Genomic DNA, 27,738 nt, shown 5'->3' with positions numbered 1-27,738 from the left:
ATGTGAATGTGATGTTAAAAAGTCTGACTTAAAAAGCAATATATGTTCATTTGGAAAGCAAAGAAAATAGCTCCTCAGAAAGAAAAAAATGAAAAACCAACTTGAATTCTGCCAACCAAGAAATATAAATTTAACGGACTTTCATTCCAAGTTTATGTATAATCATCTTGTATCCCACTTTTTTTTAACCTAAAAGTCAATCCTGAGAATTTTCTCATATTATTATTTAAAAACATGTTTTCAATAGCAGCAAAATGCCACTGAGAATTTAGACTGTTCCTTTTTTACAATTACAAGGGGTGTTATACTTGACATCTTTACAGCTCTTATTGCAGACAACCATAATTCCCTTATGATAAATTCTTAGAAGTAGATTACTCGATAAAAGAATAAACTGAAGGATTCCAGAATTAGGTCCTCATACTGCAAAAGAGCTTCACTAAAACCCATCTACCATCTTTTCATACAGATATGGTTCATCCATGATCCTTTCACAGTCATTAAGGACGGTAAAAGAATACTGAAAATATCCATGTTACCTTTGCCTTTGTGGGATACGAAATACCTCAAAGAAGAGTTACCCTTTATGCTTGCTAAATCTATTTACAATACTGTCTAGGCATATATATTTCTGTAGTTCTTCCAAAGAAAACATACTACACTGCCCAATTATCCATTACTAGGGTGTGTTTCTAGTACTCAAGACTGTCTAATAGCACCCTATTAAACAACAAAATACCACCAAACTGATGGCAATGTCTCCTTCTTGAAGTTACCTCACCTGCATTGGCTTTGTTTGCTCCTTCCCCAAATGCCTGGACATGCCCCTTTCCACAAACCAAATGCCATATTTCAGATTTATCAAATATATGTACATGAAAATTGGCTATGAGATGCTCTAGAATGACTTATGAGAAAGACAGAGATGCATGTGAGCATGAGCTCTGGGCTAAAACTTAAACATCTACATATAGTCTCCAGAGACCCTCAAGATACAACACACAGCCTCTTACCTAACAAAGATTACCTTGTTTTTGTAACTAGAACTTTCTGCAAATTCAAATTTACAACAATTCTGTTTTACTTCAGTATTGCTTCACCAGAGCTTGTAATGGGTCTAAATGCCCTACTTAGGGCACCTGGGTGGCTCAGTTGGTTGGGCGACTGCCTTTGGCTCAGGTCATGATCCTGGAGTCCCGGGACTGAGTCCCGCATCGGGCTCCCCGCTCAGCGTGGAGTCTGCTTCTCCCTCTGAACCTCTTCCCTCTCGTGCTGTCTCTCATTCTCTCTCTCTCTCAAATAAATAAAAATAAATAAATGCCCAACTTATTTGGCAAGGAGATACTAATTTTATATATTTCAACAACAAAAGACAAAAATCAACATTTACCCTGCCTCCAGAAGAATACTCTACTCACGTGTAGTGCTCCTCTCCATATTTTACTCCTCAAGAAGTCACTTTAAAGCTAGTCTCCCAGTTTACAAAAAAATATGTATCTACAACGGTCAGACTGGTGAAAGAAACTGGCTCAAGAGTGAACAGAATGCAGCCAACAGAGCTCTCAAATCTGGACACTTTAACAACCCATCATTCTTTAAACGTCAGGGTGAAAAAGGATTAAGGGGCATCATACTAATTAAGAAACAGAGTGAAGTCTTGCTCTTTAAGATTTCCTTCACCATCTTTAACACATAATAGGGCTGAAAATGGTGGCCCTCAGTCGGTTAAGTGTCTAACTCTTGACTTCAGCTCAGGTCATGATCTCAGGGTCGTGGGACTGAGCCCTGCGTGGGGCGGTGTACCCGGCATGGAGTCTGCTTGAGATTCTCTCTCTCTCCCTCTGCCCCTCCACCCAACTCATGCTCACTTGCTCACTCTCTAAAAAAATAATAAAAAAATAAAAATGAATAGGGCTGAAATGTTTTCTCCCAAAAAAGTCTGATGGGGCGCCTGGGTGGCTCAGTCATTAAGCGTCTGCCTTTGGCTCAGGTCATGATCCCAGGGTCCTGGGATGGAGCCCCGCATCAGGCTTCCTGCTCTGTGGGAAGCCTGTTTCTCCCACTCCCCCTGCTTGTGTTCCCTCTCGCCGTCAAATAAATAAAATCTTTAAACAAAAAAACAGTCTGAAGAATAGGGATCCCAGATGTTAACAGTCAACTGTGTGTATTTTTTTTTTTTCTAAAATATTTTTTTAAGATTTTATTCATTTATTCATGAGAGACAGAGAGAGAGAGAGAGAGAAGCAGAGGGAGAAGCAGGCTCCCAAGGAGGAGGGAGCCCGATGCGGGACTCGATCCCAGGACCCTGGGATCATGACCTGAGCCGAAGGCAGATGCTCAACCATCTGAGCCACACAGGCGCCCAACTGTGTGTATTTTTATCTTGGTTCTGCCACTTGCTAACTATATGATCTTGGTTGGTTTACTCTTAAGTTTTAAACTTTCATTTTCTCATTTGTATACATGGAATTTCACATGCACTTTATACAGTTATTTAAGATTAAATGAGATCATGTATGAAAACACTCTAGCACAAGTAACACTCAGTATTTATTAAATGAATGAGTGGAAAGAGAATATACTCTGTTTAAGGAGCAAATTAAAGACAGTTACCTGTAACAAATCTCTATTTGCATGTTTATCTGAAAGTGTTTGCCACTGTATACAGAATACAACGATACATGTCTCTTATCCCAAATAAATTCTTCCTTTGAATTCTGCCTTCATCCCAGATTATTTTCACTTATTGACTATAAACACCTAGTAAACCATGTAATAACACCCCCCCAAAAATGAAATATTTGCTTAGAACATGTCACTACAAATGCATTTAGGTGGAGTATTATGGAATTACAAAGCACGAGCTGCTTCTTGACCTTCAAATGTATTAATAAGAATGTGCTAATACCCATCTTTTTTACAACTTGATTTTCTAATCTATAAAACATTTGACATTTATACAGAATGCAGCAAGAAAATGCTGAACACAGTGCTTTTAGAGCTGCATCTGTCTACTTTAAAAACTTACTGAGAAATGCTGAAGTAATTCATCTTTCTCCTCCTCAATGAATCCCCCAACTGATAGTGCTTTGGGGCGGTGGTCCACCACCATGTGATTCAGTGAGCCCCTTCCTCTTCCTCCACGGCCTCTGCCTCTTCCTCGACCTTGAGAGGACATGGTCTTTCCTCGACCCACAGGTAAAATACCTAATCGTGCAGCCTGAGTAACAACAAAAGGTAGAATATAATATACACTGTCAGACTGAACCCTGGAAAACAGAGGAAGAAAACAGTGTTACTTGAGGTGTTAAATGTAGTGGGTAACTCCTCTTAAATCTCACCTCAACCTGTAACTGACTGAGTTTTTTCCGTAACTCTGTTGTGTCCTCTCCTGAGGATAGCCTCTTGTGAAGGTCCAGTTCAGTATCTAATAGTTCTTTCTGAGCCTTTGGAAAAATTAAGAGTAAAAATGTATTTGTTAAAAAAAAAACGAATTTGTTAGATAACGTCTAAGATCTTATTCAGAATAGTATCCTAACAGGATGACACACATCTCTTTTGGCAAAATGAGAGTAAGAGGATGCAATAAACCTGAGTGTTTTAGGGAAGGTTAACTGCGCAAAAACACAGACAGTATACTGACATTAGTAAAGGTAATAAGCAGTATTACTGCTTAAGATGACCTAAAAATCAGACCTTGGAAACAGTCAACTGAGAAGAGGGAGCTGAGAATAATTTTCTAATAATAAACAGTCATAAACGAAACAACCGGGCAAAATAAATTACATAGGAAATATTCGTTAATGGTACAAACATAAATAATAGCTACATAATTGCTTTCAGATTTGAATCCTACAACTATTGCCATTCTTTTTTTGGTGCGAGGGACAAACTATCCATCTTTAGATGGTGTGACCGTGAGAAAACTAAGCCCCTCTTTTACTTTCTAACTCTTAAAATGTGTATATGTTCCTTCTATAATTGGGGAACATTTCAATAAAAATATTTTACTACATTTTTTCAAAGCAATCTTGATGAAATACTTTATTTCCCTCCAGTAATATAGAGAACCACAATTTCAACTGTATTATAATATTGTACATAAAAATTTGCATTCTATATATATGATAAAGTTATTATTCTGAGTTCTCAAAGAGCCAGAAATTAATCTAAAACTCCACTCAGAGCTGTGGTATAATGGAACCAATGCGTACAGCAAGTATTCTCCCAGGGTAAGGAAACAAATGGCAATTAACAAAATTAGACTATAAATGGATCTAGAACTTCTGATTAATCTTTTCAACAGAATGCCCCATTTTTACCCATATAAAGCCAATGATACCTTTTGAATATTAAAAGAGATAGTTCCACTGTACTATAATATTAGAGAAACAATCCATGAAACAGGAAAATACACTTTTTTTTTTGCCGTCACTCTAGCAATTTCATCTTCAGGAAAGGGAATCAAAAATCCAGTCAAAAAACACATCTTTGTTCAAAGAGGGTATTAGCACCTCTTTCAAAGACAGTACACAGAATATATAGAAACATTTTTAAGAAACTATTACTCTAATTGTCTCCCCATTAGACTATTAGCTACCTAAGGGTTTCAGTGTACTTTCAAGAGCCAAGCATATAACAGATGTTCAACAATCCTATGCTGAATGGAAAATGCAAATAGATACCTCTGTTTTTGTCTTTACTTTAGATGGTGTGGAGACTGCAGAAGATGTTTTTAATTCATCTTTCAATTGTGAGATCTTTTCACCAAGCTCTTTCAAAGTCTTCATTATGTTTGCTCTCTCTTCTGGTTTCATGTTTTTGTTCTTTTCTAGCTTAGATATTAGCATCTATAAAATAAACAGAAAAAAGTAAAACTACACTTAGTAAATTTTAATATAAATAACCCTTGTAAACTTTACTATGAGGGATATCTTTGTAAAATCCACTGTAGCCATCAATTCCAGCAGGCAAATAATGAGCTCTTATCTTACCTTCTGGCATTCTATTTGTTTTTCTAGCACTTCTTGCCTCTTTTTCCTCATGTCTTGTTGTAGCTTCAATGCTTCCTATATGAATACATTAAAAAAATTAGTAATGGATAACAAAATTTGCCAATGTTTGCATACATTTGATAAAATACCAATTCATTTCTTCTGGGTCATCCCTATGCTGTACAAGAAAAATTTTGCTCCTAATCAAAAAATAGCTGAAACCAGAGATGAAACCTTTAAATATATTTTCTGTATAAGAGTTTATATTTATAACTGTACTTTAAAAAATATTTAAAATGCCAAACACTGTACCTACGACATTTACATCACTTTTGAATGTATTTATGAAGAAAATGACATGACATGAATGTACTTACGAAGAAAAACAAGAGCTGTTCTCATTTGCCCGTGTAATAAGCCAATCCTTATTTTTCAGGCTTAAAGTTTAAAAAATCTGAGATGAAGCTAGAGGACAGAAGTCATAGCAAATTCTATGGATTTCTGCCAGGAAAATATTGCCTCTCACTCCTCTCTGTTAATCAAATCTCTAATTATACTGAGACAATACATATAAATACCTATTTTATTTGAAAAACTCTTATTTGAGTTTAAATTTAAAAAGATAATGAAACTCAGAAGTGAGTCATATGAATAACAACTACATAAATGTTTTACTTTATGTGAAACATTGTCTAACTTACAAAGCAAGAGAGGAATTAAAAGAGGAAATAATGAAATAAAACTGTCTGCTTCTTTACCTTGAAGGAAAAAACAAAAGAGGACAACTCAGTGTCATTTATTTTTATATGGAAAAAATTCTTTCCTTGTGCTTGATGTAGCCACTGAAAGGCAATTGCAAAATACTTTCTTGTCTGTTCATCTTTCTTTCCAAATGTACACTACATAAAGAAGCAACTAAATAAATATTTTAATGTAGTTCCCTAACAACATGAACTATTCAAATGTGTTAACATAATCACTTAAGAATTCAATGGGTCGTTTCCTCTTTAAGGAAATTAGAATAAAAGCTGTTACCTGCTTCTTTTTAAGAACTTCTTGAACATCATGAGATTTAGACCCTGAACAAAGTTTTGAAGGTGTCTTTAAGTTTGAGGAGCTGTAAATCATTTTTGGATGGCCTGGAGCTGAAAATATCTATGAAACACAAATATAATTAAATTAAATTTTAGAAAAGCTTTCAAGTAGTTTTTTTAGAAAGAATGCATGTATTTGGTTCTTTTCAGGAGCTAAACTTTTTTTTTTTACATTTAAAAACTTCATTTATAAAATGAGTTTCTTATGTATACATAAATTCAACTGTCAAATATAAAAACAAAAATTAATTTTAGCAATAATGTGTTTCATAATGCAATCACATTATTCCCCTTCTCCTTATATTTTTTTAATTGAGAGAAAAAGAACTGCAGCCCCTTATATCTAGAAGCTGACCAACTACTCTGAGTGAGGCCTTACTGTCCTGTTAAACAAAAACAATTTCACAGAATATCAACCTCCAACATGGCCACTCTTGGGACCAGGATAGGTCAAGACAAAAACAAGATCACTCCACAGTCATTACTGAACAGACACAAAAAAGAGGAATACTATCTAAACAGTAAAAACGACTAAGTCTCTCTCTAACCTAACAGGAATGACTGCAGCTTCTTTACCAATTACAGCTTTAGCCTCATTCTAGTTTTCCCTCCTTCTAGGTTAAGACTAATGAAGACATCTGATCACAGAATTACTCCTGTTTCCTTAAACCCTCCTTCAAATCACCTAACACAGGATTAAGGTACTTTGTAATCATAATCTTATTATATTTAATCAAATGTAATAATCAAACATAAGTTGTTTCATCACAGATCTCAGCAAAGTGGTGGTCATCTCTACTGTGCTGGTTTTGGTATTTAGATTCCTTTCCCCTCTGAACAGACCACTCTCCAGTTAGTCTTCCCTTAAGGCATAGCAGAACTACATGGTACAGTACAATCTCTCTGGTTCAAGTCTTTCCTAACACATGCTCCTCTTTTATTTTTTAATTAAATATGATATAAGGGACACAGAATATAATATTGAGAAGTTCACAGAAAACTCAATTGTGTAAATAACATCATTAAATATTCGTAACCAAATACAAAACTTCTCTCAATCATACAATAGTTAACTGTCCTCAAAATTAAGCTAGTTTAACTACACAAGTCTCTGAAGTACTGTAGGAACCCTACATAGCTGAAATTCATGTTTTTATTAAAAAAAAAAATGGCAACACCTATAATTTACTGACCACTTAGTACGTATTCAACACTCCCCTTCCATGCTTTACTAACACGAAATTTTTCAATCCCACAGCAACTCACTGAAAAGGGAACCAATGTTCCCGAGTTATCTAATACAGCCAGTAAGAGGCAGGTCAAGTCAGTTGAGGCTGTCTGACTTCCAAATCGGTAAAACTGTCTTTGTTTTGGTATCTTTTTATAATAGAATTTTTGAAACAAAAGAGTTATAATTACCAATCTGATCCATCACCAAGCACCAACAATTATCGGGACATAAAATACATTAGTTCCCCCTTATCCACAGTTTGGCTTTCCATGGTTTCAATTACACGTGAGGTCAACTGTGGTCTGGAAACAGATGACCCTCTGACTCATCAGAAGGTCGTCAGTAGCCTAATACTACGTCACAATGCCTGTATCATTCACCTCACTTTACCTCATCATGTAGGCATTTTATCATCTCACATCATCACATGAATAAGGATGAGTACAGTACAATATTTTGAGTGACCTCTCTTTTATTAAAGTCTACTGTTATAACTGTTCCATTTTATTATTGTTGTTATTCATTTCATTGTGCCTAATTTATATATTAAACTCTATTATGCATAGGGATATACAGGAAAAAAATAGTATATATATAGGGCTTGGTACTATCTATCGTGTCAGGCATCCACTGGGGGTCCTGGAACCCTGCAGATAAGGGGAGACCACTATAATCTTGTTTTACTTAAGTCCCCAACTCCACATTCATACCAGACACCATGTTGTTCTGTCTGTAAATATTTCAGTTGTATCTTTAAAGGATAAGGACCTCTTTTTTAAACATAACCACAATATGGAGTGCCTGGGTGGCTCAGTCATTAAGTGTCTGCTTTCAGCTCAGGTCATGATCCCAGGGTTCTGGGATCGAACCCCGCATTGGACTCCCTGCTCCGCGGGAAGCCTGCTTGTCCCTCTCCCACTCCCCCTGCTTGTGTGCCCTCTCTCGCTGTGTCTCTCCCCATCAAATAAATAAAATCTTTAAAATAAATAAATAAACATAACCACAATACCATCATCACACTGAAAAGATAACTCCTTAATATGATTAGATATTCACATCCTAAGATTGTATTATAATTTTCTAAACATTTTTCCCCATTTGGATTGGGATCTATTAAGGTCCATCTACTGCAACTGGTTATATCTCTTTTAAGTCTCCTTTAATACTGTTTCATTTCCCATCTCTTTCTTTTCCTTGCAAATTGTTGAAGAAACCACGTCACTCATCCTACAATATTCACCACAGAATTATATGATATTCTGGTAACATGTTCTGCTGTCCTACGAATTTCCTTTAAATTAGTGAGTAGATCTAGAGCCTTTATGACAATTTCTCATTCTTTGACAGGATTCTAGAAATCTCTGACAACTTCATTTTCTGGCTGGATAAAATATTCTAGGATCATCTGGAACACTGTCAGCTCCAAATCTGGGGAGAGCCATTTCTTCAAGAACCCCTGGCTCCACTGAGTGCTTGGGAGGGTGCAGGGGGTAATTACCCTTGGAATGATTATTATTTCTTGATCTTTCCAGTGAGGAGATTTAAGAAATGTTCTAGAGGGCACCTGAGTGGCTCAGATGGTTAAGCATCTGCCTTCAGCTCAGGTCATGATCCCAGGGTCCTGGGATCGAGCCCCTCATTGGGCTCCCTGCTCAGTGGGGAGCCTGCTTCTCCCTCTGCCTCTCTCTCTCTCATGAATAAATAAAACATAAAAAAAAAAAAACTGCACCTTTAAAAAAAAAAGAAATGTTCTAGAGTTTTTTACTGCTTATTTGTTTTCTAAGATAAAACTATCTGAATTCCTTGAAAAACTCAGGAATTAAGGGGTGCTGACCCCCCATCCCACAGCCAAAAATCCACTTATTTAACTTTTGACTCCCCCAAAACTTAATAGCCTACTGTTGACCAGAGCCTTACTGATAACATGAACAGTCAATTAACACATACTCTGTATGTTACATACTGTACTTATAATAAGCTATAGAAAATGTTCAGAAAATCATAAGAGAAAATACATTTACAGTCTTTACTGTAATTATTTTAAAAATCCATGTTTAAAAGAGCCCAGATGTCCATCAATGGATTAATGGATAAAGATGTGGTATTTATAAATATATATACTCAGCCATCAAAAAGAATGAAATCTTATGGGCACCTGGGTGGCTCAGTCGGTTAAGCGTCTACCTTCAGCTCAGGTCATGATCTCAGGATGCTGAGACTGAGCCCCACATGGGGCTCCTTACTCAGTGGGGAGCCTGCTTCTCCCTCTCCTCCCTGCTCATGCTCTCTCTCACTATCTCTCTCTCTCTCAAAGAAATAAACAAAATTTAAAAAAAAAAAAAAAACTTGTCTGAATAAGTTTAAAGACGTAATTGTGTACCAGCAAAAGAATTCTTTAAAAAAAAAAAAAAGAATGGAATCTTGCCATTTGAAACAATGTGGACAGAACTAGAATGTGTTATGCTAAGCAAAATAAGTCAGAGAAAGACAAATACCATATGATTTTACTCATATGTGGAATTTAAGAAACAAAACAGATGAACATAGGGGAATGGAAGGAAAAATAAAATAGTATAAAAACAAAGAGGGAGATAAATCATAAGAGACCCTTAACTATAGAAAACAGGGCGGCTGGAAGGGAAGTGGGTTGGGGTGGAATAACTAGGTGACGGGCATTAAGGAGGACACTTGATGGAATGAGCACTGAGGGTTATATGCAACTGATGAATCACTGAATTCTACCCCAAAATTAATAATACACTATATATTAACCTGAATTCAAATAAAATCATAAATAAATAAATAGACAAATAAATAATAAAGATCCATGTTCAGGTGGACCCAGCACAATTCAAATCCATGTTGCTCAAGGATCAACCATACTTTTAATTCAAAGCAGGACTACAGTGTTTTTACTTAATCTCATCTACTGTACACTTTTCAACCACACTAAAAATCTTAGTTATCAGTGACAACAATACAATTCATTTGATTTATCCTACAATGCTCACAAACCAGTTTCAGAATAACAACACTGCCAACAAGACTACTGAAAAATACTTTTTAAAATTGCTTTTTGTGGGGCGCCTGGGTGGTACAGTTGGTTAAGTGTCCAACTCTTGGTTTCAGCTCAGGTCGTGATCTTAGGGTTGTGGGACTGAGCCCCAAGTCAGGCTCCAAGCTCAGTGCAGTCTGCTTGGGTGGTTTCTCTCTCCCTTTCTCTGCCCCTCCCCCCCAAGTGCTCAAGCTCATGCACGCACTCTCTCTCCTTCTCTCTCAAATAAGTATTTTTTAAAAATTGCTTTTTGTCCTCAGGGCTTATCTCACTACAAATCTATAGTCACGTAACTGTTTTAAAGTACCTTTTATGCAAACATTAGTTAATTTGTTTCATTTTTCTAATTTTGAGATGACTTTTTCATTTTATGCATATATATGCATTCACCATTTACATGGTTCCAAGACAAATCTCCAAAACAAGACATAGTCAAAGCTGTCTAGTTTCTTCTATTCTTGCTGTAACCACCAAGATTTAAATTTTAGGAATTAAAAAAAAATTTTTTAATTTTAGGAATTTTTGTTTCTGTTAATAAGCAAATATTTATATGTGTTCATGGGACCTACTTATTTACACTAACAGGGCTGACTATATATGTTTTGTTCCATTTTACTTTTTTTAACCTAATATAGCCTGATGATCACCTCATGGTTCATATGAACATACTCCTCATTCGACTGTAAAGTTGCACATACGCTCTTCTATGGATGTACTACTACATTTTAAGTAACTAGTCCCCTATTGATGGGCATCTGGGTTGTTTGCAGTCCTTTGCTATCATAAAGCGTCTACAATTACTAGCCTTGTACATGTATTTTTTGTTTGACAAATGTACTTTTAGCATACATTTTGAGGAGGATTACTGGTTTAGAATAAATGCATACATAATTTTGCCAGACACTGCCAAATTTGCTTTCATGGGGGTTGTACCACTTAGCATTTCCACTGGCATCTAAATCTCAAGATCTTTTTAGAAATTATCCTAGTTTATTATGTAATTTTAAAAATGGATCTAATTTTATCTTTTCTATATGGCTAGCCAGTTATCCAAACACCATTTATCAAAAACTCTGTATTTTCCTCACTGACCTAAGATACTGTTTTGACATCTAAAAATTCCTATTTGCCAAGAAGTATATTTCTCGTCTTTTATTCTGTTCCGCTGGTCTATCCATGTGCCAACTGACTTGGTTATACAGACTTCGTAGTATTTTTTAATGTCTAGTAGGGCTAGCCGTCCCTTGTTCTTTTTCAGAATTTTTCAGACCCTCTTTGAAATAATCACCATTGTGGAAAGTCACTGTACAGATATAATAGTCCTAAAAGCAAAGAAACTACTTAAAATACATTCCAAAGTTTGACTTCTGATTACAACAGAATCTTCTTCATTACGTTCTTAAAGAGGAAAAGAAATGCACTAAGAAAGACATCTATTAATAAATGGCTAAATTCTCAAATTCCTACTTCGCTTTGAATAGGAAAAAAAATTTAGCCAATTTTTGGCAGAATCATGGAAATTAGAGAAGTATACCTGCCACACTTAGGTTAGCTCTCACATTTACCTTGACTGAAGAAACAAGACACTACAAATATTGATGAAAGTCAATTTCTTAATTTCTCTGTGTTGCTGAACAGCCTTAAATATATCTGAGGATCGCAGAAATACATACCTGGCAATCCTCTCCAGCGCCACCTGACTGATTCAGTAAGTGTGATGCATCACTCTGGTTACCACTTGCATGTCCAAGACGATGTTTAACAGGAACTTTGTTAAGAACATAGGCCCCCGATGTCTGTGGTTTACTCATTATCTGCACACACAAAATAAACACATATGTGGGTAAAAGTTTTTAAAACGCCCAGGAATGATACAAATTCAGGGTGGTGATTACCATGGGGAAGAAAATAAAGAAATGAGAAGCGAGGGTGCTTCAATTATCTGTAAGGTTTTATTTTTTAAAGTGGTAGATATACAAACGATTGCTATTATCCATACTTCTATGGATGTCTGAAAAATGTCATAACAAAATGCATGCATATATGTATATATGCTCATATAGATAAACATTTCTAATAGTTTTTTAAATGTTCCCTTTAAGGAATCTGGGGGTTTTAACTGATGGTAGTTCCTATCAATAACAGTAATTCGGTGCATGCATATATGCATATATGCTCATCTGGATAAAAACGCATGCATATATGTATATATGCTCACACAGATAAAAATTTCTAATAATTTTTTAAATGTTCCCTTTAAGGGATTTGGGGGTTTTAATTGATGGTAGCTTATAACAATAACAGAACAGGGTCTAAGAGATCATACAGCTGACAGTATCACTTTTATACACCATTTGGCCAACATCTGGGGAAAGCATTTGCCTTTGGGCTCTAACATGAAGTGGAACAGACAAAAGAAATCCTGGCTTAGGTGCAAATAAAAAGGATGATGACTGGAGTTAAGACTACGTATCGTAAAAATCTTTAAAAAAAAAAGGGGGGGGCGTCTGTTATCATTAAGCGTCTGCCTTTGGCTCAGGTCACGATCCCAGGGTCCTGGGATCAAGCCCCACATTGGGCTCCCTGCCCCGCGGGAAGCCTGCTTCTCCCTCTCCCACTCCCCCTGCTTGTGTTCCCTCTCACACTGTCAAATAAATAAAATAAAATCTTAAAAAAAAAAAGAAAACTATGTACGGTAAGAAATCCTTTTTAAAAATCTGAATGCATTTAACTGAAACAAGAGAACACTAGAAAAAGGTTATCATTATCATCAATAATGGAATGGCTCTAGTGCATAGTAGTTTGTTCTTTCCTTCCTTCATCTATTCATTCAAGTGTATTGTGAGCCAGGCCTTGTTTTAGGCACGGAAGACAGAATGAAGAGACAAAATCCCCACTTTCTTGGAGCTTACATTTCAGTTTTAAAAGTTTTAAGAGCTTTTTAAAAGAGCTTTCTACATGGAAAAATTAAGACAGAAGAGTGGGTACAAGGATAACAGATTCTAACACAAAACAAAGCAAAAGTTCTAGATTCAGAGTTGTCTGGTAGTGGACAGTTACTGTATTTTAGTGTTGAGAAGAATCACTAAGGGTACTTCTTTAACATGTAGATTTATGTGCCTCATATCTAGAGACTGACTATAAGTTTGGGGAGATAAGGTCCAGGAATTTGTACCCAGGTAATCAATTCCAGTAGAAGAACAGCACTTGTCAAACTTTACGGTTCCTAAGAATCATCTGGAGATCTTGCTTAGGCCCCAACCATAGTGATTCCAACTGAGTAAATAGGGGTGACGTCCAAGAAACTGCATGTCTAATAAGTTCTCAGGAGATGAGATGCTGCGGTCTGTAGATAAAACTGAGTGGCTTTAATGTAGAAGACCTAAGGACCCAAACTGAGAAACAACGATCTAGATAGAGGGTGGGACCAGAGGACCTCTCATTCTCTGTGAACCAGTGGATTACCTTCTGGATACCCCCATGTACCGTTGAGGGAGGAGACTGGGCCACCAGCACCTGCTGCTGATGAAGGTGCTGTGGCAGATGATGGTGCTGCTGTGACAGGTGACTAAGTGTTTGTTGTTGCTGCAGGAGTAGCTGTGTTGGAGACTGTAGTGCTGGCTGCTCGTTATTTTCTCTATGCCACAGAACTCGAATGAATCGGTTGTTTAGAACTGCTTCAGTACTGGAAATGGCCTTCCTGGCCTCCTCATTAGTAAGATACTGGATGAGGGCTGCTTCTGGATCTCCCTTAAAAGCAACCTGTAAGAAAAAACAAAAGCATCAAGCAAAGCACCCCACAGAAATTAACAAATAGTTAAATTCAAGTAAATTATTGATAAAGAATTCAAAAGCAGAACAGCCTGCTGAAATCCATTCTGAATACTTTGTAAAGTTCTCCATCCCTCTAAAGGATAATATGCATATTTTCCAAAATTATACAGTAAAGAATATTATCTTATTCAACAAATAATCCTAGTAATGTTACCTAACCACTTGGGGAAAAGTTGTTAGATCCCTCCCAGATACCTTACATTCAAATAAACTCCAGAAAAAGAAACTATTTTACAATACCCCAAAAAACCTGATAAAAACACAAAGGAAAAAAGGTGGATATCTGTATAATCTGAGTGTCTGGAAAATCTTTTTATGCATACATATCAAAGTCGGATGCATAAAGACAAAGAACAGTAGATTCTATCACATAAAATTTTAAAATCTGTCAATCCGCATATGCCCTAAACTGAATGATGAATGGAAAAAGTATTTTTTATATGACAAGCAGTGGCTTAGAAAAGCACTACTGTAAATACCTTCATAAAGAATGGGCAAAGACAATAGGCATATCCAAAAAAACCCTACAAAAGATCTATATAAATTAGAAACCTATTTTTAAGAAGTTAAAACAAGTATAATTTTTCACTTATGAAACTGGCTAAAAAAATTTTAATGGATCCATATTACAGTGTTGATGAGGCTTCATACAGTGCATTTAGGAGTACCAATTGGCACAACCCTTTTGGAGAACCATTTGGCAGCTCAAATAAAAGTCTTAAAATTCCCTTTAATTCAGCAATGCATCATAAAAAAATAATGAAGGTTCAGCGACAAGGTGGCTCACCACAGCATTGTTTTTATATAAAGGAATAGAAACAACAGAAATTCCCAAAAACAAAGAATAGTAAATAAATGATGGCCTATAGCTAGGGACTGATTTATAACCCCTTCCCAAATTCTTATGTTGAAATCTTCACCCCCCCAGCGTGACTACATTTGGAGTTAGAGCTTTTAGGAAACAAAGTTAAATGAGGTCATAACAGTGGGGTCCTAATCAGATGGTACTGGAAGCCTCATAGAAAGAGGAAGAGATCTCTCTCCTCTTCCACAATTCGAGGACACAGCAAGAAAGTGGCCATCTGCAAAGCAGAAAGAGAATCCTTGTCAGGAACCAAACTGGCCAGCACCTTAACTTTGGACTTCCCCCCAAATAAGTTTTTGTTGTTTAAGCCACCCAGTCTATGGTATGTTTTATGGAAACCAGACGAGACTCAGCTACCAAACTACATTAAGCCATCTTATTTTTCTAAATGCCATAAATAATAATGACCCAGGAAACACGTAAGAGAAAAAAAGTAGTCAGAAACATTTGGTATGACTTTGTATTCTTGAAGTGTGTAAAGTATTTTTAAAAAGAGAACATGTGGGGTGCCTGGGTGGCTCAGTTGGTTAAGCGTCTGCCTTCGGCTCAGGTCAAGATCCCAGGGTCTTGGGATCGAGCCCTGCATCGGGCTCCCTGCTCAGCGGGGAGCCTGCTTCTCCCTCTCCCTACGCTTGCCGCTCCCCCTGCTTGTGCTTTCTCTCTCTGTCAAATAAATAAAATCTTTAAAAATAAATAAATAAAAATAAAAAGAGAACACGTGTAAGTATGCATATGTGTGTTCTCCCATATAAACAAATATAGTATGTCTTTTCATTGAAATATTAATAACTGTTATTGCAAAGTAGTGCTATTTAGGTGATTTGTTTTTTTCACTTTTGTTTAATGTATTTCCAATCATCTATAAAATTAAACATGTACTACATTCAGGGACAAAACCTGCTTAAAAATCTCTCAAAAAAAAATCTTTCAAAAAGATTTCTTTGAGTTCTTTGAAATATCAAATTTCCTAATACTACTTTCTTACCTCAGTTATATAAATCACATTTTGGTTTGATGACAACATTAACCATCAGGGGTGACTAACTGAAACTGCAAATTAATGAGACCTTCAAGTACTCTCAATCACAGCGTAACACTTAACCACAAATTCATAAATTGGAGACAGAATACAAAAGCTACAATTTATGAGATATTAAATAACATGTTACACACTGACTAAAATTCTCAAGATTAGAACCATCCTTAAACAATTACTATTTCACTACAATATGAGTCATTCAGTAGAAAAAACTGCAATCTTAGAAATCACCAAAAATCTCACCTACCTAATGAGAACACTAAAGCAGATTAAAAAGTCATTTGTCCAGAGATAGCACTATGAACAAAAATAGGCTAACTAGCCTCTGTGTCTTTCAGGAAGAAGTTGTGGATAAACAAATGCATAAAAAAACAAATTCAACTTAACAGTTTCATCATAAAGTTGGGCATAGAGCTATATAGTGGAGCTTAAAACACTTAGCAAAGACAATCAGACTAATTACTGGCTCATTTAAGCAAAGTGAACTGATAAGAATAATTTCAAAGATGCATAAAACCACATTAATTCTGTCACCAACCTAGGCACATTTACCTGGATGTTTACAATAGTTCCAAATTTGCTGAAGTGTTCGTTGAGCTTGGTAATGTTGTTCAATTCCTGAGGGATTTTCTTGACTTCTAATTTGGTGTTTGTATACTGATTCTTTCTCAAGAATCCTGGTTTACTCTGACTGTTATTCCCTTGCCTGAAAAGAATATTAATAGATCTTGATTAATTCCACCTTATGCCTAGCCACGAGAAAGGCCAACAAATAATTTAAGTTTATATGTATTGAAGTGTCATCTGTAAGACATTCTTACATTCTTGAGAAAGTACTTAACATTCTTCAGAAATTACTAAATAATTTTCACATTTTCCTTTTACATGGGAACAGAACAGGTGGAGAGAAAGAAAAAAGATTAAAAAGAGCAAAAGATCACAAAATGAAAGAGGCCCAAATAAGAATAAAAATCAAATCCTAAAGAGATCCACGACAATTACCAAGGAGTCTAACTTTAAAGCAAGGAAAGAACATTTTTTTTATGGAGTATTTTTCAACTTCTGCAAAAGTACGTAAGTTTTTCTTCTTTTCTATTCATTTCCAGTGTCTCAATAATTCTTAATACTGGGCTAGGCCTATATATAATAAATACAAATTACTAATATCTATTATTAATATTGTTAGCTCTTCCATTTTAAGATGTTCCAATGATGCCTCTGGGAACCCTAACTTTGAGACACATAGTTTGAAAATCATTGATTAATGACAACTCTTAATTTTTCAAATTTACTAATGCACACAAAAATAACAAAAACACCAATTAGATGTTACTAAGTAGCAAATTATCTTACTTTCCCAGCCAAGGTTTCTTTGTGAGTGGCCCTTCCAAACCACTTATAGCTCTTTTCCGGCTATCTGGCTCAAGAACTACTCTGGTTATGTTGCTATTAATTGAAACAGGAACTGGTGGTTCAGTCTGGATGACAATGTTAGCAGCTGTTGGAAACAAAAATTAACATTACTAACAATGCATGGTATTTGGGGAATTTCAAGTGATTAAAATATTTAGCCTAAAAGCTAAAAAAGCACAGTGAACAGCACCCAACTACCATTTCCTTTTCAGAAATGCTTAACAGCAAGAAAAAATTATCAACTGCCTTTTTCTCCTTTGTTAAAAATACAATATCCAAAATACAATATCCGAGTTTAAAAAGTCATAGGCAACTCCAATGTAATAACTGATTCAGGCAAGGATCCTCAATGGATGCAACAAAAGAAAAAAAAAGCAGTGAAAGACTGTTAGAGAACAAGATTTTTTTAGAAATTTCTTTTTTTTTTAAGACTATTTGAGAGAAAGAAAGTGTTCATGGGGGGGGCACACAAGCAAGTGGGGAGGGATAGATGAGAGGGAGAAGTAGGCTCCCAGCTGCCTGGGTGAGCAGGGAGCCCAATGGGGGGTTAAATCCCGGGACTCTGGGATCACGACCTGAGCTAAAGGCAGATGCTTAACCAACTGAACCACCCAGGTGCCCTGAGAACAAGATACTTATATGGTGCCAAAGTACCACTCACAAATGATTACACTACAAAGGAGAGATCTAACAATTATCATCTCAGGCAAGCAATCAAACTTAGCACCATAAATATAGTGAAATTATTTGTATTCTGATGTGATTCAACAAAAAGTTCACCCAGACAGGATATTATTATGAAATTATGATTTTCCTATGTGTAGCAAAGATACTGTGCTTATATAGGACTACACCTTATTCTTGGATGTAAAATAAAGGATCTAAACTGCACAATCTCTACAATACACTTTCAAGTAGTTCAAGAAAAAGAAATGTGAAGGGAGAAGGGAAGAAAGGAGAAAGAGAAGAATGTACATGTATACAAGCAAGTACTCCCACCTGAAGGTGATAAAACGGTAACAGATGACAAACCAAAGTGAAGGTATTCAGATGTTCATCGTACTTCTTTTGATTTTTTGTAGGTTTAAAATTTTTCAAACTCAAAAGTTGGGAGGAAAATCCAAAGCCAATACTATAAACTGGTATATTTCATTCACAACATTTAAGACTAAAATACTTAAAAGAAACTGACCTTACAATGGCTTATCTGTGGGTGGGAAGAGGTGTGTTGTAAAAGTAAAACTAGCAGCAAAGAATAACATGTAAAGCTAGTTGTTAGGTCAGGGATGAGGGGTGGAGGTAGTATATACCATTTCACTGTGTGACAGGGAAATTGTGAGGCAAGTTCACTCATATAACATATATTTCTTCAGCAGCTGCTATAGCTCCAACAATTATATTAGACCTTATGTATGAATTAGTGAATAAAGTAACTATGATCTCTGCCCTGTTATGGCCTTTGTTTTCAGAAGACTAATGGAGGAGATAGCAATTGTGATGGCATTAAGCATTCTAGAATTTGAGATGCCATTATATCTTCCCCAGAACAGTTATGATTACCTCTTAACATTGCCTCGTGCTTTTCTTTATTGAAGTGTTTTATAATAAAAGGAAAGTATAGCTAGAACTTCAATGACTTGCCAACATGACAAACCAAGCCTGCTATACAAAAACCACATGACTTCTACCTCAGTGAGTTTAGCCATGAATTACTATACATGAATGCATACAAAGACCAGACTAGTGGCAAAGGGAAAACATGAATTTCTGAGAATATGATCTTCCCACTAATTTCAAGTAATCTGGTAATAATTTATGCATTATAGCACAGAAGGTAAAAGCATATTCTTCAGAATTAGATACACCTGGGTTCAAGTTCCAGTTCTGTCATTAATAGCTGTGTGACCTTGGGCAAGATCTTTAACCTCTCTAACCCTCAGTATCTTTATCTGTAAAAAGAGAATAAATATAGTACCACTTTCAAGGAGTTGTAGGAAAGGAATACAAGAGATAATAATACATATGAAAGCATTTGGTTTCATCTTGACACAAAACTGTTAGTCTGTAGTGGTAACACTGATATTAACGGCAGTAAAGAAAAGTTAATAAAAGCAAGATAGGAAAGAAGGTAAGAACAGGAAAATGGACACCATATAATTAAATCAGGATGGCCCATGGCCAGTCATTCAAATTCAAATTAAATATTACAGATCAAACTACATAAGTAAGAAGAATTGCAATGTCATCAAACTTTCTAGCCCAACCTTTTAGAGGGGAGGAAAAAGAAGGACATCAACCCATATTAAAGGTAAATGCTTGCATTTAGTCTATTTTATTTTTTTACATTTAGTCTTTAAAGGTTTGTGACTACGCTTTGCAAAGGTCCTAACATATGGTTATAATCATAAATACTAAAAAAGATCAAGTGATTTTATTATAGTGTTTCAGATTCTCAGTTATTAGTATGAAGCATAGCTCTTATGATACAAAGTTGGCCCTTAAGTGATCAGTTTCTCTGAGGGCAAGCGACCATGTCATTTCATCTTTCTTTACCTAATATCTAACACTGTGCCCAATAAATAGCTAAAACAGCCTAAAGGTCTACAAAAATAGCAATTAAAAAATATAAGTATTATTTTTATTTTAAAATAAATATGTTCTAATTATAGCTTTAAAATAAAATTTGGAGATACAGTTACTCAAACAAATTTACTTGATATGATTACATAGCACTCTTCAAAAAGACAATGTATAAGTAATTCTGGACTTTGGTGAGGTCTGAAATGCTATACTGAATTCCTGTATAACAGCATCAAAGAAAGTATGAGGCAGTCTCACCTCTTGGATTTGCATCCATATCTCCAGATGTTAGGCCAATCAAGTTTGGGCGCTGTGTCTGAGTTCTTGAAAAGAACTGTCTGTACTGAGATCTACCAGAACTGGTAATACTAGGAGCTTCTGGATTATAACCATCTGGTTCATACGTATCTGGGGGAAAACAAAACAACAAAACACATTAACAAATCAGAGAGAAGTTAATTTCTCATTAATAAAATAAACTGCAAAAAATGAATTTTTTCTTCAACAAATATATCAACCTATACATATATATCTGAATTACAGTATATAGACATACCTATTAGCAGTGAAAGAAATGAAAATGCTCCTGTCCCAAAACACAGATACACAGATCCATTCTTGATTACAGAGATATTTCCAGATTTATTTACCTAGCCATTTTTATCCTCTATATTAATCACCTAATCCTAACATCAATGAACATTTTAAGAGAAACATGCACATATATGAATATAATATATAAAGGACTGGTTGAGTTTCCTCAGTTATCATGTCTCACCAATTTCCAGGTGCCCTTTTAATTAGGAGGAAAATCAATCTACTAATTTGGTTATCTACACTTTAAAAGGGAGATATAATAGCTGGTTTCATACATAAAACATTTCAAATGCTTTCTTTCAAACAGCTAAATAAGACAAATTTTATATGTCTAAACATAATCATGATCTTACTACCAACAACCTCATCAATGTCACTTTTATCATGTTCCCTTTGTTTTCTCTAAAAATACTTAATTTTTAAAATTCTATTGCTAAATAACTATCTTGTTAGTGTTAAAGAAATTGAGGATTCATCTCTAAATAGTAAATATCCTCTTCATCCTACATAAAATCAAAGAATGGTAAAGATTAAGTGAAGACACTGGTTTTCCCCACTGCGCTTTAGAAGTCCTTGCATCTCTTTTTTATTTTCTTAGTGGAAAAATTCTCTATGGCGTTCATAGGAAGTTTCAGCTACAAGGTAAGAGACATTCAGATCCTTAATAATGGCCAATCAGTTCTATGATTCTAAGTAGAAGATCAGCAAATTATTATAAAAAAATGTTTTCAGTTACTACTTGGTAGTCTTGACAGAAGAGCTCCTATAGTTAAATCTCTTATAGCTGTAGAAAGTTTTAAAGAAGTTACATAATCAAATGACCTTATTCCTGAGAATACAAAGAACGCCTAGAAACTTAAAAGTCCTTAAGTCAATTATGATGAACTGAGATCCAAAGGCAAAGTGAGAAATGTTAAAAACCTCATGAGACACCCACAAAGCATTCCACACAGGTCTTCAACATGTACACGCAGGTAGGAGGGAAGAGTTTTCAAGAAATCACTACATTATACACAGCCAGTCAACACACAGGGCAGAGGGAAGAAAAAAAAGACATGTTCATCCTTGATCAGCAAGAAATCAGATGGTTTTGTTTTGTTTTTTAAAAAATTATACTCTAGTTTTTCTTGAAATGTGTAACTGATTAGAAAACATTCAAGTAGATATCCTCTTCCTATTTATTGGATTAGAAATCAAAGAACTAGCATGACTTGTTTCTGAGGCATTAAAACTCAAAATAGAGGACACCAGAGATAACAGACACACAGGAGGCCTCATCATCTATCAATCAGTAGGGACAAATCAAAGAAGCAGAGAAACAGGGAAGAAAACTACCTAAGAGGTTTAATGGGAATTTGTGACAGCAGATCAGGATGCCAGTCACCACTTAGGCTGGCAAGCTGTGGTACAAAAGATCAGAGAGATGGATGGCCATTTGTAGCAAAGCTTACCTGGGACCAGAGGGGTGGGGCTGGAGACTGAGGTATGGTACCCAATGGAGGATCCCATGAGGTTTCGAGGTGGCACCAAACGAGCTGCCAACAGAGGAGGCGGTGTCCCCAACTGAAGTCGCTCAGATGCAGCAGCACCATGTTCACGAGAGTACATGGGCTGTCCTACAGAGGAAAGAATAGGAGGGCAGCTGGGAATGAGAGTCACAAGCTTCTCAGGTAATGCCTTACTTCCTGAGACTTCAGCCAAGAACAGAGAAAAGTACACCAATGGGAATGGCAGTCGAGAAAGGTATTACTGAGATTCTTCCTAACTCCAGAAACAGACATACAACTAGTTAGGATGCACTGAGGTATAAAGAAAGAGTAAGAATTAGGTAGTATGACCTGTATAATCTCCATCTTTCATAATCTGAAGTGAATAACTATGAGTTAACTGTACACAAAACTGAACAGTCAACCATATCACACTATCAGACAAAGGTGCCCTAAGCTATTATTCGTGTAGAAACTTGTATCCAATAAAACATGCAGTTTTGAAGACTGTCATACCCATTAAAAACAAAAATTCTTCTCCTAAAACTCACACAATTTCAGGTTCACACAAAACATACTCCCATATCTGAGGGCAGAAAAAAGAAGAAATTAAAAAAAAAAACACACACATACACACACACCCACACCCACAAGGATACCCTCACAGAGAATAAGAAACGTTCAAAAGAAAAAAACTAAACAAGATAGTGAAAACTTGCTACCCCTTAGCAGGTGGATAACAAGTACAAACAAAGAAAAAAAGGACAAAACCCCAGATACACAGACCAACCACAGTACATATGAAATTACCTCAGATATTAGGAACCACTTTTTGAAAGAAAGGACATTTAGTGCTCACATTTACTAATGGAAGAATGTCTGACACAATGAAGTCAAATTTGGTAGAACAGGATTTAAAAAGAAGTATCAAGGAGCAGTTTTTTTCTTTCACTGGTCACTTACTAGTATCTGTTTTACTGACTACCCCCATGAGACCTATTTATAATATTTACTCAATACTTTATACCTAAAGTCAGACATTCACTATGTGGCTCAAGATAAAGTGAATTTAGAATTTTTTTTTATACCCAATGAATGTCCTTAAAAGTTATAAATTTCCAAAAGATTTTTAATACACTTTAACAGAACAAGCCATAAAGCAACCACCTGATTTCATAGGAAATACAGAAGGGAAACAGATGTACTAAATTTTACTATCTTTCTCTTCCTATGTATGAAGCAAAGAGACAAGTGACAAATCATACTGTACAGCAGACCACAAAACTGTGCGCTTAGCACCAATTCTTTCAATATTTACATTTAAAAAGTCTCTTTCAACCATTATATTACAAAAACAATCTAACATATCAACAATCTAAAAATAGTTGTAAGAATGACCTACTGTGCAGAATTTCCTGCAGAATGAAGGAGTGTACTAAAGAGAAAAATGGGGTAGTGCATTCTCAGTCCATATGACTGGTTTAAGTTTTTGATGTACCCAGTATATTTAACTAATAACTGTCTCAAAGTGAACTGGAAAGTTAAAGGCTAATTTGCACAATGTCCCTTCAACATGAGTGACAAAGAACATGCATTTAATTTATTCAAATGGAAGCCTGATGTTCTTCAACAACACCTACTCTCTCAGTATTATTTAAAAACAAAAAGCTTCCTTAGACAAAAGGCTGATTCTAGGTCTGGGCAGAAAATTAAGATGAACCTGGTATACCGTCATACACACACACACACACACACACACACACACAACTTGTGTTTCCAGAAGCAAGACAACTATGGAACATTAGGTGTATCAAAAACAAAACAATCTGCAGGAGCCAACACGAAGAGGCTCCCATGGTCAAAGATGAAACAATGTGAACACCAAAAAGGATGTAATGGGGTGAAACGTATCAAACATGTTAAAAATCCATGAGTTCATAATGATCCCCTTTGGAAGACACAAGGAAAGCAGTAATTCATTATTCTGAAAACTGACAAATGAAAGGAAACAAGTATTTATCCTGTCTTTTATAAAAACTGCATTTCAAGTTAACCAAATGGTTAACACTACTGAGTTTCACTTTGTAGAATGCCTGTCAATAAACGTAGAAGAAATTACAGAATTAGAATCACACTATTATAACCCCTAATGAAACAACAGATCTAAGCAGTGATCACAAATGGCTGCTGAAACCATGAGCAACTTTTAAAATGGATGAATCAGAATGAAAACAACTGTACACACTGATAAATGTTTACAACAAAGGAAAAAACCCAACATTATGTACATCATGAAATATTGCAGTAGGAAGTACATCAATAAAATATTCATGACCAAAAAAAACAAAAAAACAAAAAAACAACCACACGAACCTGAATCTAAAGTCTCCAAATTTAGCCCCTAATTTACAGGAAATATAGAGGACTGAAGAATGTGTTAAATGACACAAGTGGAAGTAATATGCCAGTTCAGAATGTGAAAAAATTCTTCAGGACAATGATCTGTTTCTTAAATAAATGTCAAGGAAAAACCAAAAACCAAGGAAAAACCAAAAAAGAGGTAAGGGAAATCGTTATAGATTTAAAGACTTAAGAAAGGTCTCTTCTAAATGTAATATATAACCTTGGTTGGATGCAGCTTCAAAGAACCAGCTGTGAAAGGACACCTATGATACAATTTGGAAATATGAACACTGATTGGATATTTGACAACAGTAAATATTTTGGGAGTGTGATAAAGTATTGTGATAGTGTGTTTAATCCTTATCTTTTAAAGATATATATTTAAGTTCTTACTGATGAAATGTTATGTTTGGGGGTGGCTCTAAAATAATCAAGTCAGAGGTGAGTTACAGATGAAGCAAGATTAACCATGTATGTTGAGGAGTGTTGAAGCCTCTGAGTACCTGAAGATTCCTGCAGTATTTGTTTTCCTTCTGTGTATATCTGAAATTTTCCAAAATAAGTTTTTCTTAAATCAAATAGGTTACAATAATGGTGAAGGTGAGCTGGTCACAATTTAATTCATTCAGTTTAGTTCTGATGGGCATAAAGAGTGACTAGATAATTCCAAACTACAAACATCCCAAGTTCACGCTCCTCTCTTGTTTTTCATATTTCTTACATGCCTGAGAGCAAAATTTTCACATTCTTAATGTTAACTCTAGTCAGGTGAAGACAGTCTTTATGCAAACTGAAATTTTAGCTACTCTGTAATTTCCTGATTTTGTCATTAAGAGTATTCCCAGGAAAAAAATCTTAAGTTTTAAACTAAAAGCTCAATTAGGAAACAAAAAAGCTACACCTAAGGGCGCCTGGGTGGCTCAGTTGGTTAAGCAACTGCCTTCGGCTCAGGTCATGATCGTGGAGTCCCGGGATCGAGTCCCACATCGGGCTCCCTGCTCAGCAGGGAGTCTGCTTCTCCCTCTGACCCTCTTCCCTCTCATGCTCTCTGTCTCTCATTCTCTCTCTCTCAAATAAATTAAAAAAAAAAAAATCTAAAAAAAAAAAAAGCTACACCTTCCAATTATTGGCCATATTTATCATGTATCTTCTGTATTAGAATCCAAGGTACCTGGCACACCATCCGAAGCTCCAGGGCCTAAATGGTGCCTGGTGCATAGTAGGAACTCAATAAAGAGTCACTTAACTAAAAGATGAAAGCTTATTTATTAAAAGTATCCCAATGACAAGTATTTTGGATGGAACTCTGTATGTTGAAATGGGCAGTAAGATATTGAATGTAAGACAAACCAAAGTAAAACACAAAGGGAGAGAAACCCAACAATATTCAGTGACTCTACAGGATATCAATATGCTTCTCTAGACATCAAAATCCATGATTCTGCACTGAGAAATGTTCCACAGGATTAAACGAGGAATCTCAAGTTTAATAGGAGTATAGTGTTTCACTAATTTTACATAGTTGATAACAGGAGATATATCTTCAGAAAGATAAAGATAATTTACATAAATTCATTTGAAGACTACAACTTCCTTCAACCTAAAAATCAATTGGTAGAATACAGAATATTATATTCTATTACTTTTTCACACACTCATTAGAGTGAGCTTAGCAATCATAAAATAGTCCTACCGTGTCTTCTTCAAATAAACTTAAACAGGTTGAATTTAAGGGAAAAAAAGGGAATATACTTGAAAATGGTACTGTGAAAACCAAAAACGTATATAGTGAGTTGGTTAATTCAAATTTGTGTAAAATATTTTAAGTACTTCAGAGGAAATAGTTGATTTTAATAGGTGTTACGATATTGCTCTCTTTCCATAAAATTTCAATTACATCTATTATTTAAGTCCTTTTCAGAGTATCTGTGACATTTTTAATTCAAGAAACAACAAAATTTCAGAGTTTTTTCCAAACTATATCCATTTGACATCACGTTTTAAATACCATTACTATGAGCCACCGATATCCTACCCAGTTATATGATGTGGATAATTTCTTTTCTTCTGTTAACATTCAATTGCCTTTTCCAAAACAAGTAATAACCACAGCCAAAATGACAGTTTTATTTTTGACAGTTAGTTCCTTTGTCACCTCTATTTCTGAGCCACTCTGCTCATCCAGTCCTAACAGCAAAATACACTGTACTTGTTTTTTTAAAACATATTTCTTTTCCACTATTAAGTTTTTTGCTTCTTAGAAGAATCATTTCTTAACTCATCTGTATATTCCCAGTACCTAGCATTGCGTAGACTCCTATTTTTACCTCTAAAAATCCAGATTTCATTTTTCTCTGTATATTCCAGATCTCTACTGACATAATTTTCATAACTAAATACCATCTGATACACTCTATCCCACTTATAAACAATCTATGGTAATGAAATTTAAAAATAATTTTGACAACAAAATATCCATAATTTAAACTTTCCCAACTTACTAAACTTTGAGAGCTAACATTGTAAACATAGTTTTTTACTTCATTTGAAGTTAAGTTCTAATTTTTTTGGAAATTACTGATTATACTATTGAAGAAAGCATACCTGAACAATTTGAAAGATTCAACTTACCTGCCTAGAATGAAATTAAAAAAAAAAAAACTTTTTAAGTCAAGTGAATAGAAAGATACAAAAAAAGTATAACAAACTACATTAACACCAAAAATAAAATGTACTGTTTACACTGAGATCAGAAACTATCTCCTACATTTTCAAATTTCTCTATAAATTTTAGAATCAAAATTTAACTTTTAAAAAAGGAAGAGAGGGGCTCCTGGGTGGCTCAGTTGGTTAAGCATCTGACTCTTGATTTCAGCTCAGGTACTGATTTCATGTGTCATGAGATCAAGCCCTATATCAGGCTCCAAGCTCAGTGGGGAGTCTGCTTGAGATTCTTTCCCTCTCCCTTTGCCCCTCCTCCCACTCACGTGTGTGAGCTCTCTCGCTCTAAAATAAGTAAATCTTTAAAATAAATAAATAAGGAAGAGAGTAGTTTGCATAGTACAAAGTTTTAAATTGTCTGATACAAATAATTCTGTAACTTTCAAAATATTCAGTTGACAACCAACTAAATCTCTTTAAACCGC

General features: G+C 35.4%; 1 protein-coding gene across 4 annotated transcripts in view; it reads right to left on the bottom strand.

Moving 5' to 3' along the window:
• RBM27 (RNA binding motif protein 27) overlaps nt 1-27,738 on the bottom strand; it is a 69,336-nt gene that overhangs the window by 12,302 nt on the left and 29,296 nt on the right. For 2 of the 4 annotated variants that reach the window (XM_028119067.2, XM_028119068.2), the window contains exons 9-19: nt 22,154-22,318; nt 20,364-20,513; nt 17,466-17,610; nt 16,665-16,818; nt 13,840-14,136; nt 12,048-12,188; nt 6,030-6,149; nt 4,995-5,069; nt 4,686-4,850; nt 3,342-3,446; nt 3,029-3,220 (exon numbers count right to left, since the gene is read on the bottom strand). In XM_028119067.2, coding sequence (XP_027974868.1) covers nt 3,029-3,220; nt 3,342-3,446; nt 4,686-4,850; nt 4,995-5,069; nt 6,030-6,149; nt 12,048-12,188; nt 13,840-14,136; nt 16,665-16,818; nt 17,466-17,610; nt 20,364-20,513; nt 22,154-22,318 — 1,709 coding nt within the window. The remainder of the gene's footprint in view (nt 1-3,028; nt 3,221-3,341; nt 3,447-4,685; nt 4,851-4,994; nt 5,070-6,029; nt 6,150-12,047; nt 12,189-13,839; nt 14,137-16,664; nt 16,819-17,465; nt 17,611-20,363; nt 20,514-22,153; nt 22,319-27,738) is intronic. The other 2 variants (XM_028119069.2, XM_028119070.2) reach the window with 1 other exon arrangement.

The sequence above is a fragment of the Eumetopias jubatus genome, unplaced genomic scaffold, assembly GCF_037043125.1.
Source record: "Eumetopias jubatus isolate StellerSeaLion01/CBP00866 unplaced genomic scaffold, mEumJub1_p1.0 scaffold_5, whole genome shotgun sequence".
NCBI lineage: Eukaryota > Metazoa > Chordata > Mammalia > Carnivora > Otariidae > Eumetopias > Eumetopias jubatus.
Note: the sequence above shows the minus strand (reverse complement) of the source record. Positions and strands in the feature narration are given on the sequence as shown.